A 12614-nucleotide genomic window follows, 5' to 3' on the forward strand; every position below is an offset into this window, starting at 1 on the left:
CTATTGACAGAGCTTCATAGCGCTCAACCTGGTACTTCGAAAATTAAGATGCTCATATGAAGTTATATCTGGTGGCAGGTATAGACAGTGAACTGGAAAAAATGCTTAAAACACTGTCTCCAGTGTCAGCAACAGTGGAAGTTGCCCGTTTCAGCTCCACTGCATCCGTGGGAATAGCCTGGTCAACCCTGTGTTAGACTACGTATAGACTATGTAGGTCCATTTTTAGGTACCTTACTTTTAGTGATCATCAATGCACATTCAAAGTGGATGGATGTGTATGAAGTGAGATCACCTACATTGTGTGCAATTATTGAAAAGCTGAGCCAATGTTTTAGTGCACATGCCGACCAGAAGTTATTGTGTCAGATAACGGTAATGCTTTCACTAGTATGGAATTCCAGAGATTCATGAACCTAAATGGGATTAAACATATTAGAACAGCACTGTATCATCCCTCAAGCAATGGGTTAGCAGAAAGAGCAGCACACACCTTTAAAACAGGCATGAAGAAATGATCTGAGGGAACGCTCAAAACATGAATTTCAAGTATTAGTTCAAATATCACACAACTCCTCATGCAACCACAGGTTCAACATCATCAGAATCGCTAATGAAACAGCGCCTTTGTACAAGATTTAGCCTAGTATTCCCTAACTTAGAGGGGAAGGTGGAGAAAAACCAGAGTAGTCAGAAAGTAAATCATGATGTTCACTGTAAAGATTGCGAATTTACTGTGGGGGAGACAGATTTTGTATGAAATTTTGCACCTGGACCAAGATGGGTTCCTGGTACAATCGTCTCTAAAACAGGGCCTTAGTCATATCAAGTGGAAGTGGAAAACAGGATTGTTAGGTAGGAAACACGTGGATCATTTCAGAAGTTGAGAGACACATTCCAACAACAGTTACTTCATCTGAAATTGAAGTCAAACCTTTGATCCCTGAGGTGCCAGATTGACAAAGAATTGACATACCTGACATCTCTGTTGAAGTAAATAATTCTGAACTGCCATTGTCTAAGGATGTCCCTGATGCTGCAGCCCCTGGTCAAGTTGATCCAATGGAAGAATCTCAAGTTGTAGAGTTGCATTGCTTTACCCGAATCAGAAAACCACCTCAAAGACTAAATCTATAGTTGCATGAACAGTATATATTTGTACATGATATGTGTTAATTTTTTTTTGTAAATAAGAGTGATAAAACAAAATTAAAGGGGGAGGAATGTAGTAATTGTAAGTTAAATCTTTCATATGGTTATGGCGATCATGTGACTGTACAGATGAATCAGCCCTAAGTGTGGATAATGTTAGGGGCGCAGCTTTCTAGCCTTGCAATAGGATTTTCCCCTCGGCGATTTGGGGGTGGGGCCCACTCGCCAAGGGGAAAATAACGCGGGATGACTTGGGGAGGAACCCCCGACGTCATCCCGGTCCATTTAAATCTTCAGGAAAGCGGGCAGACAGCGAAATCAGCTGTCTGTCCGCCGACCTGTCAATGGCCAATTAAGGCCATAAACAGGCTAATTAACCTTGTTAAAGACCCTGCCCGTCCAAGCTTAAGGCTGGCGGGCAGGCCAGGAGCCCCAGCGGGCTCCAGATTATTCATGAAACCTCAGCCACTGGTGGGATGAAGTTTCATGTCCGTTTTTAAAAAATTTAATAAACTTTATGTGTTTCTTATTAACATGTCCCATCTCGTGTGACATTGTCGCATGATGGGGCCCACACACCCACCAAGGGAAAAATTCTGCCCTTGGTCTTGGAACAAGCATGTAGCTTCATCAGGAGTTCTGTAAATAAAATTTACTGTTTCTTACAAGAAACCTGCCTGGTAATCCAAGTTTATTACACTACCAAAGTGGATAACCTCACACTTACATTATACGCCATCTGCCACCTTGTTGACCACTCACTTAACTTGCCCTTGGGCGGAATCATGTTCCCTCTCTTTGCTGAGTTTGGTGACAGGGGGGTGGGTGGGTACATTTAATCAAGCGGCTGGGTGGCTAATGGGGACCCCACCACTTGCCCGCCTCCACCCCAATTAAGGCCTAGTTGGGAAGGCCCATGGATGGCCTTCTGTCCCCACCGCCAATTGAGGCCCTTAAGTGGGCCACTCAAGGGCCTCATCCTGCTGCCACTGATTTTAACCTACTTGCAGGCTGGAGGTTCGCCACACGGGAAGCACAGCAATCAAATCTGTACGGGATAGCTTGGTGGCTCCAGGGTTGGAGGAGGGGGTCCCTCTTTCAAAGACATTCAGTGCCTGATTGAGGGACCTGGCATCAGGAAGAGGGGGCCCCTTGAGGACCATACACATATCCATCCTTCTGACCTTCAACACCGCCCCCCCACCACCCCCCGTGATTAATTTAGATTGTCAATAGCTGAGGCCACAGCACTGATCCTTGCAATAATCCACAAGTTAAGCCTGCCAACTTGAAAATGCCTCACTTATCCCTCCCCTTTTTCTCCTGTCCAGAGATCAATCCTCTATCCATGATAATATATTAACCCAACTCTGTGAGCCGTTATCTTGCTTATTAACCTTTTGTGTGTCACCTTATCAAATGCCTTTTAGAAATCCATGTATAGTACATTTACTGGTTCCCTTTTAACTATCCTATGAGTTACATCTTCAAAAAACTTTAATAAATTTGTCTGACACAATTTTCCTTGTTGACCTTGTCTGATCATACTATGATTTTCTAAGTGCATTGTTAAGACTTCCTTAATAATAGATTCCAGCATTTTCCTGATGACTGATGTCAAGGTTTGTTTTCTCTTGCCCTCCTTTCTTGAATAGTGGTGTTACATTTGTGAAATTCCAATCTGTTGGTTCCAATGATGAGGACCGCAGGAAAATTATATTTCTTCCCACCTACAATACCTTGTGCTGGTGTGTGTTTTGGAAGCCCTAAAAAAAGCATCTCCTTAGAGAGTTAGTGACCACTGGGGGAAGCCTGCTGAGGAGTCAGTAACATTCTGAAAGATAAATGTAAAATGTTTTGACACCTTCAAATGTCATTACTCAATGCTGTATTACAACACAGATATGTTTTAATGCAGTGATTCAGCATAGGGATTCAGCAAAGATAAGTTGACCTTTTCATTGACGACTATTGTGTAAGTGTTGTTATGCATTACAATACTTTTTCCATTGAATAAAGTGCCATAATGCATTAAAATTGTAAAAAACAAAATCATGTCAGCCTCTGCTGTCATGTTTTGTGTTGTGATTTAAATCAACTGACAGCTCTGGCTGTGAGAAAAAGGCTTTCAAAAGTTTTTAAAAATCTCTGCACCTGCTCCTCTCCATTGATTGACATTCGCTCTGCTTTGAAATAGAAATGGGACACCATTCTGTTCTGCCGATTTCAGGAAATGCAACTGAAAGCATTTGTTATGAATGCTTGGCTGGGTTTCAAAATCTCATAATGGCGTCAGTTCAGAAGGTGGTTTATTGATCTAAGAACCACTGAAATAGTAAGAACACAATATGATTCGATGTGGTTTCTTGTTTGTTTACAAACCTAATTGACATTAAATGCATGACAATTTTTTTTGCACTGGAGTCATTTTTGTCGCAGTATCAATGATAGTGTGTTTGAACTCAGGGTTTTATTAGACTGTTAGATTGTTAGAGGTTGAATTTTTTTAGTGATTTTAACATAATTCCCATTCCTACACTCCTAAGGACTGTACATAGTGTATGTTAGGTGAGTGGCTATGAGGATAAGTGGGGGGGGTGCATATAGGTGGCATGGGGATCTGATGGGGTATGAAATGGCATGGGGTGGTATGGTAGTAAATGGGGGATGGAAGGGGGTGAGGGGCGAGGTTTAGGGGGTCTTTAAACCATGTTGGGAACTGGGCTGTCGTGTTACAGAACCGAGGTGGGCCTTCTAACTGGGCCACCTCTACACCCACACTCCTCACAAATTCCATTGCAGTTTGCAAAATGCAATGCATGAAAAGACAAAAATCCCAAGCATATTTGGGTGTGCATCTTGGAAGTCACTAAAATGTACAGGTTGGGTTTTGCGGAGCCCACACAAAAGTCCAGCTCTCCATGTCCGGATGCTGGAAATTGCTTTCCAATTTACTGCATATTAACATTGAAGCCTCACCTTCATATCGACCAAAGCTGCCAAATCTTTGCTAACTGCTACCGATGTTACTATTAGTTTCCTGCTTCAGTGACAGGAAAAGAGCGCAGGGTGGATCTTGACCTTGTGGGGTAGTTTTAAACAGGTTTTGGCGAATCAGCAGCCTGATGTACATCTCCTGATTTTTATTTCCTTTGACTTTAATGGAGGTTGGAGAGTCGTGCTGTCTCCAAACTAAGAATTTGGAAGGAAGCCTGTAAGAGATCTCCTCGAGGCAGTGCAGTCATGTGTTTAGATTAGTTACTACAGAATCATTGCTTATGCTCTGTAGGAAGGACTGATAGATACATAAAGAAATCTCTGCATATAGTACGAGCAAGCAACTGTTCATCTTTACGGACCACCTATTTATAGTAGGAGTTTTCATTTTAACTGCTAAGTAATGTGCAGGCCCCAGATTCACTCACCATTTCAAGTGCATCAAGGCTGCTGGAGTGGCAATTCTAATTTGTGAGGTTTGGAAATCAGGGATAGATGCAGTTTAGACCACGTTTTAGAAACCAAAGCAAAATAGGAGAGAGAATACCATGTGAAAGCAATTAGGTACTTTTTCTTAAAGGCTTTTGTCACCATTTTTTTTACAAATGCAACTACCCGGTTACAATGTTTCTTTAAAACAAAATAACAGTAACTTTCATTGATAGCGCACCTTTAACATACAAGGTGTCCAAAGGTGCTTTGCATTGGAATATTAAGGAATTCAAATCAAGTTATTTTTTTCTGTTGGGCATGTTATTAATTAAATTGTAAACCGCGATGTTAACTGCAACTAAACAGAAGTGACATTGTGCCAAAAAAAGAAAACTATGAATATATTGTTGAAATCTCATTTAACTTGTTAGCAGATTAAATTTTATTCACTGCATTAATGCCAGACGTGGGGCCCCTAACATTTGTTTCAAAAATGTTACCTCAGTGTGTCAAAAATTAAGCAATGCATTAAAAAGTAGCAAAATATTCTTATTAATAAAAAGGGTGTGTGTGTGTGTGTGTGTGTGTGTGAATGCGTGCGGAATGTAGGACAGGGAAAGTTTTTGAAATCTTTCTTTTACTTTTGCAGGAAACTTCAAAGTTAGGTCTATCATGAGATTATATTGGAAATGTGCAGAGAAAATGAGATGCTTCCGGAAGCGCTCAACTATTCCAGTGCTGGCTCTCCTTGCAATTTGCCTCCTTTGCCTGAATCTGTATATGGAAGAGGACAGATATGTAATGGTAAGAAACACAAATGGTAACAGCAACATTTAACATTTGATCGCAGTGACTTTGAATGAACATGTTCCTGGTTAAATTAATTATTTTAACTCCATAAAGCCCTTAACCACTGTGCGAGTTCATAGCATAAATATTTCTCTTTAAACATATGTTAATTTGGCTAGAATAAAATCCACATAACTTTAAGGGCAGAATTTTCCGGTTGGCGTGCGGGGGCGGACCCGACGTGTAAGATGACGCGTAATGACGTCGAACGTGCGTCCCAACGTCATCGCACTTAGAAGCGATGTTTCATTCGGCGGACACGCACCGGAGTCGGCTGCACACCCGCCGATATGTAAACGGCCTATTAAGGCCATTAAGGATCTAATTAAAGTTATTCTAAACGCTGCCCGTCCAACCTTAAGATTGGCGGGCAGGCTAAAAGGCCAGTGGCCTTCGCGTTTTTTAGGGGGAGAATTTTCTCCCTGTCGGAGGGGTTGTGCGGGACCGGGCGCGGGGTTGGGGGGGGGGTGCGCGGACCCGATCGGTGCCCCCAATCGGGTGCGCACTGCCATTTTACGCGGGCGGGGCCCCATTAAGGCCCGCCAGCATGACACGCACCGGGAAGCATGCGCACGAAAGAGCGCAGAAAGCCCCCTGAGGCACAGAGGTGTCTCAGGGGGATAAGTTTAATGTGTAAAAAGCTTAATAAAGTGGCGGAAATTTTTTTATGACATGTCCCATCATGTGAAACTGTCACATGAGCTGGGACATGCGCATTAATTTTATTGAAAGTTTTTGCGAAAATTTAAAATCATTCATTAAACCTCATTCCGCCCGTGGATGAGGTTCCATGAAAAATGCGAAGGCCGCCTGGGCTCTTCGCCTGCCCCCCGCCAACCTTAAGGTTGGACGGGCAGCTCCGTTAATTATTTGAATTGAAAGTTAAATGGCCTTAATAGGCCTTTGACGGTTCAGGGGGCGTGCAGCCGAACTGAAGACCTAAATGACGCACGGTGACATCGTGACTCACGCCTGATGTCACCCCGCGTTATTTTATGCCTCAGCAAGCGGGCCCCGCCCCCGCTCGACTAGCCGAAAATTCTCCCCTAGGAAACCTCATCCACGAGCGGGATGAGTTTTCCTAAAGCCTTTATTAAATACATTTTTAAAATTTTCATAAATTTAGAAACATGTCCCAACTCATGTGACACAGTCACATGAGGAGCCGTGTTTAAATAAATTTTTACACCTTTTACTTAATAATTTTATTATCTATTCAATCTCGCTGAGGTAACTCCATGGTGCTGGCCCCAACTCTCCCTCCCCCCTCCCCACCCGCACACGAAATGCTGAAGCGCTACCGGCCACGTATACGCTGGGTTGGCCTTAATTGGCCCGCCCACGTAATATGGCGGTGTGGAGCCAATCGCAGGCAGTGATCGGCTCCATGCCCACCCCCGCTCACTCCCGCCGAGCCCACCCACCATATGAAAAGTCCTGCCCTAAGGAGAATTCATGGATCATTTTGATGCAAACTGGCTCTTAAGAAAATCTATGGGCTCTCTGTCAAACATTAACTTAATCTTACTTAACCCGAATAGATCGCTTTGCAGCTGCAGGCGTAACTCCACCTTTTAACTGGTTTATAAAGGCTGCACCAGAACAGTATTCTCTTTGCTCCCCCAAATTGGTAAGCCAACCAAAGGTAGTCTCTTGGTTTCCTGCAACGCTGGGCGGAATCTTATGCCGGCGGGATTTTACAGTCCCACCGAAGTCAATGGACTCTCCGCATTTTACAGCCCCGCCCCCACCATGGTGCAGCCGTAAAATTCCGCCCTCTGTATGGCTGTTCTGGGAGGAAATTCCAGTGGAATAACAGTGGATTCACTTGTTGGGTGCCACCCTGCCACAAATGTGCCAATCAGAGGGCAGTTCAGACCTTGGATACCATTCTGGCGCTCATTTCATCCCAGTTGATGCCAGATCCAATGTTAATGCACCGGTGTGAAGTGTTCAGACTTGCTTTGCAGTTGGAAACCTGGAAGTATCCTGGGAATTTTTTTAAATATCCATTTATGGGATGCGGGCATTGCTGGCTAGACCAGCATTTATTGCCCATTTATTGTCCAACCCTAATTACCCTTGAGAAGGTGGTGGTGAGGGAGACAGTGTTTAGAAAATTGACTTAGAACCGAAAACAAGTTGAAGATAATGGACCTTTTGATTATAACGTGTGATATTTTTAAGCTTGCCATATCTTTTACACTGAAATTACAATTATATCTCTTACTATTCAGGAAAGAGAGCGGAGACTGGCAAGAGAAATAACTTCACATCAACTTAACTCAGAAAAATACGTTCATACATTCAAAGATTTAACTAACTTTTCAGGAGCAATAAATGTCACCTATCGTTATCTTGCAGGTTTCCCTATACCTAGAAAAAGTGAGTTTGTTTCTATTATGTTTGTAATGATTTTACTGAATGCAATTTGAATCAATCATCAAAAAGTATCCTTGTCTAAAACAATTAAAATAACCTGTGATTTAGTGATAATCTCTTTCTAATGTTTTTGTGCAGAATATTTAACAATAGGACTATCATCAGTGAAAAGGAAAAGAGGTAACTACCTACTAGAAACAATTAAATCTATTTTTGACCAATCCAGCTATGAAGAGCTGAATGAAATTGTAGTTATTGTACACTTAGCAGACTTTGACCTCTCATGGTGTGAAAGTGTTGTCCAAGATGTCTCCAGAAAATTTGCCCATCACATCATTTCCGGCCGATTGATGGTTATCCATACTCTTAAGGAATATTACCCTAGTTTAGATGGCCTCAAAAGAAACTACAATGACCCAGAAGATCGTGTGAGATTTAGATCTAAACAGAATGTAGATTATGCTTTTCTACTTAATTTCTGTGCCAATTTATCGGACTACTACGTAATGTTAGAAGATGATGTTCACTGCTCTAAAAACTTCCTTTCTGCCATTAAAAAAGTCATTACCTCAAGAAAAGGCTCCTATTGGGTGACGCTAGAGTTTTCAAAGTTGGGATATATTGGAAAGCTTTACCATTCACATGACCTGCCACGACTGGCACAATTTTTATTAATGTTTTATCAGGAAATGCCATGCGATTGGTTGCTAATTCATTTCCAAGGACTGCTTGCCCAGAAGGATATCATACGATTCAAGCCATCTTTGTTTCAGCACATGGGGTATTACTCTTCATTCAGAGGAACAGAAAATAAACTCAAGGATGATGATTTTGAAGAAGATTCCTTTGATATTCCTGACAATCCCCCTGCCACTCTTTACACCAACATGAATGTGTTTGAACATTACGATCCTAGTAAAGCATACAGCAACGTGGATGAGTACTTCTGGGGGAAATCTACTTCGGCTGGAGATTACTTTGTTATTGTGCTCGACAAACCTGCTAAAATCGACAAACTGAAAATCCAAACAGGGACTGATGATAGACAAAACGACATTTTGCATCATGGAGCATTAGAGGTTGGTCAAAATGTGCAAATAGTGAAAAAGAGAAAGCAATGTTCTAGCTATACCAAACTAGGCGAGTTTCAACATGGAAATATTGAGATTAAGGATATTGGTCACAAGGTTGAATTTGACATTCACTGCATTCGCATACTGGTAAGAGAAAACCAGAAGGAATGGCTGATTATCAGGAGTATCAGCATTTGGACCAGTCAGCCATCGAGTTAGACCATTCAATGTTAACTCACGGGAATCAATACACAAGATTTTGTAAACCTGAAAACAAAATCAAGGCAGCTGCTGAAAAATTGTCATGTGTGTTATCAAAATAAATGGTTTGCATTTTATCTTCTAAAATAAAAGTTCCAAAAAGTTAATATGGAGAGAATTAGCAGTAGACTCGGACCACGGATCAGGAATAGTTTCAATGGAAGAAGGTAGATAATGACCTTCATGATCTAAGGTAATTAGACTCTATCAGGTCCAATATAATTCCTAGCATTTCACCTTAAGCAAGTTAATCATTGAAATTATATCATGGAATACCAGTGTACAAATATTTATTCTGTTCCTTTGGATTTTCTCTCTCAGCTGCGTTAGTGGAGGGTTTTCCCAAAGAAAATAAATAGTTTAATGCCTCTGCTAAAGTAGCAGAGGAAGGAATTTCAAATGAATTAGTTAGCATTTACATGCTAGTATCCCACATTGTAAATTCAGGCCTTTTGATCTGTTTCTTCTATTGTTTTATCCTACCATTTTGATTGTCCCTAAGGACATTTACAAAGGTGATGGCAAACCAATCAATATAATTCAGGTTATAAAAGAGAGCACATTTACTGCATCATTGCAACAAAATGTTTGTTTTCTTCAGCTGTTCGAGTTTTGCTTTAAATGTATAACAGGATGTCAGTTATATGAAGAAGGAATATCAGATCTGTATCATCTCCTTCATAGCTATGTCTTGAACGAATTATAATAGTTTCTTCACAATGTATCTTGTGGGCCAATTTCATAACTAAAGTTAAAAATATAGTACATTTTTTTCCAATCGTTTCCTCAAACAAACAACTTGATTACCCAAATAATTCCAAGGGACCAGAGGCGTGATAAACAGTGTTCCATTGCATGTCATACCATAAGGAAAACTAAGTGTAGCAACCAATGCAGTGACAAGAAATTAAAATGCTGTGGTCACTTTCACAAAACAGTTCTAAGCAAGAACCATTTTAAATGTGGGGCCAGAGATTTACAGTCCCCCACCAGCGGGCTTTTAGGTGGGGATGGGGGGGTTGAGTATGAAATTGAAGGGACAGGGTTCCCTCTGGGTTCCCGCCCACCCCAACCAAGCAGCCATTTTATGCTGGTTGAGCATTCCTCAGATAGGAAGCCTGCCCTTACCCCAATGGAGACTCTTAAGTGGCCAATTATCCATGGGCGAAGCCTGAAAAAGAACAGAGTTAGACGCCGGTCGAGAAGAGGGGCGGGGGTGTGGCACCTCCATCAGAAGGCCCCTTCTGACTGGGGGTGCCCCTCACTACCACCCCCCACCCCCACCACCCCTTAAGGTCCGGTGGCCTCTGGACTTCCCTCCCCTGGGCCTCACCCCCAAGACTGCGATTGCCCCCTTTGCATCCACTCAGGCCTTCCCTATCCTCCCCACCCTCGGACCCCTTGAACTTACCTGGGCCTCTGGTGCCCAGACTTAGGCTCCGCTTCCTCCTGCATTTTTTCTTCTGTCCCCACTGCAGCGCTGTTGCTGCAGGGACTGGAGAGCTGCCGGCCAATCAGATTGGCTGCAAGCTCTCTAAGATGGACTCCCTCCCGAGTGAGGGGTGGAAGACCCACCTGCAGCCACTTCATGCTCATTTGAGCGTGAATTGGCAGTGGGGCACTCGGAGTTGGCGGGGATGTGTTCCCCGCCGACTCTTCGGATGGCAGGGAGCGAGACCATCCCAAAGGTTCTGAGGGCTTGTTCCTCAAAACACTTCTGGTACAGATAGATTCTGGTTGTCTTCAAGAGAATAACTATCTTTCCAACTGCAATTCTATTTGGTTAGAGCTAAGAAACAATAGAGACACCGTTGCACTACTAGTTATATTCTATAGACCACCAAATAGTGGAAAAGATATAAAGGAACAAACTTGCAAGGAAATAAGAGAGACGTACAAAACTACAGTAATACAAAGGCAAAATACTGTGGATGCTGGCAATCTGAAACAAAAACAAAAAATGCTGGAAAAACTCAGCAGGTCTGACAGCATCTGTGGAGAGACAGAGGTAACGTTTCGAGTCCGAGCTCTGAAGAAGAGTCATACGGACTTGAAACGTTAACTCTGTCTTTCTCTCCACAGATGCTGTCAGACCTGCTGAGTTTTTCCTGTTTTGGTACAAAACTACAGAGTAGTTATAATGGAGGACTTTAATTACCCAAATCTGGACTGGGATAATAATAGTGTTAAGGGCAGAGAGGGGGAAAGAGTTTCTAAAATGTGTTCAGGGAAGTTTTCTACATCAGTATGTTTCCAATCCAAAGAGGAAGGATGAATTGCTGGATCTGGTTCTGGGGAATGAAGTGGGACAAATGGGTCAAGTGTCAGTAGGAAAACGTTTAAGGAACAGTGATTTTCGTATCATTGAGTTTAGGTTCACTTTGTGAAAGGACAAGGAGCAATCCAGAGTAAAAGTCATTAATTAGAGGAGGGCCAACTTCAATTGGGTGAGAATAGATCTATCCCAGATAAATTGGATTCAAGGATTGGCAGGCAAAATTATAATTGAACAATTGGCTGCCTTTAAAGAGGAGATAATTTGGGTGCAGTGGAGGTGCATTCCCACGAAGGGGAAAAGTAGGACAAACAAATCCAGAGCTCACTGGATGGTGAAAGAGATAGAGAAGCAGTAAAAAGATGCAAATGACAAATGTCAGGTTGATAATACAAGTGAGAACTAGGATGAATGTTGAAAGTTCAGAGGAAAGTGAAAAAAAAAATAGGAGAATCAAAGATGAGAAGAGATTGGCAGCCAAAACGAAGGGGAATTCAAATGTCTTCTACAGGCATACAAATAGTAAAAGAGTGGTAAAAGGAGGAGTAAGGCTGATTACAGACCAAAGATGGAGATGGAGGGTATGGTTAAGGTACTAAATGAGTATGTCGCATCTGTCTTTACCAAAGTCATAGGTGAGACAATGGGCAGAATCTTGTGCTTTTGCAGGTGGCCATCTTGAAGCTGGGAATGGCATATATTTAGGTGGGATGGTGGCATCCCTGAACCCTTCCTGCCTCCGCCCAAATTAAGTACTGAGTGGGAAGGCCCATGGTTGAACTTCCCACTCCACCATCAAATGAGGTGCTTAAGTGGTCAATTAATGACCACTTAATATCCTCATGCTACAACTGCTGGGATTAACCCAGCCGCCGACAGGTCTGTCACCTTGCAATGTGCACAGCAGCTACAACCGTGCATGCAGCTTGTCACCTCTGGGTGGGTGGAGGGGGGCAGATCTCTCACTCAGGCACTCAGTGCCTGATCAAAGGACTGGACATCGGGAAGGAGGGCCCCCACTGAGAAACCACTGCCCTTGCATCCGACCTCCTTTCCCCATCTCCCTGCAACCCCCACCTGGTGAAGCACCCCCTCCCCACCCACCTACCCCCCCACCATTGCTTATCTGTGCCCATGGTCGCTCCACGACCCTGGGAATCTGGCAGGATGAGGGCAGGGAGTGGGTGGATTCT

General features: G+C 42.9%; 1 protein-coding gene across 1 annotated transcript in view; it reads left to right on the forward strand.

Moving 5' to 3' along the window:
* Window positions 1-9146, forward strand: part of mgat4c (mgat4 family member C) — a 106139-nt gene extending 96993 nt beyond the window's left edge. The window contains exons 3-5 of the mRNA XM_078567570.1: window positions 5231-5385; window positions 7668-7815; window positions 7951-9146. Of these exons, the coding sequence (XP_078423696.1) occupies window positions 5231-5385; window positions 7668-7815; window positions 7951-9104 (1457 nt within the window). The 3' untranslated portion in view covers window positions 9105-9146. The remainder of the gene's footprint in view (window positions 1-5230; window positions 5386-7667; window positions 7816-7950) is intronic.
* Window positions 9147-12614: the final 3468 nt, after the last annotated feature.

This window comes from Cetorhinus maximus, chromosome 22, assembly GCF_964194155.1.
Source record: "Cetorhinus maximus chromosome 22, sCetMax3.hap1.1, whole genome shotgun sequence".
Taxonomy (NCBI): Eukaryota; Metazoa; Chordata; class Chondrichthyes; order Lamniformes; family Cetorhinidae; genus Cetorhinus; species Cetorhinus maximus.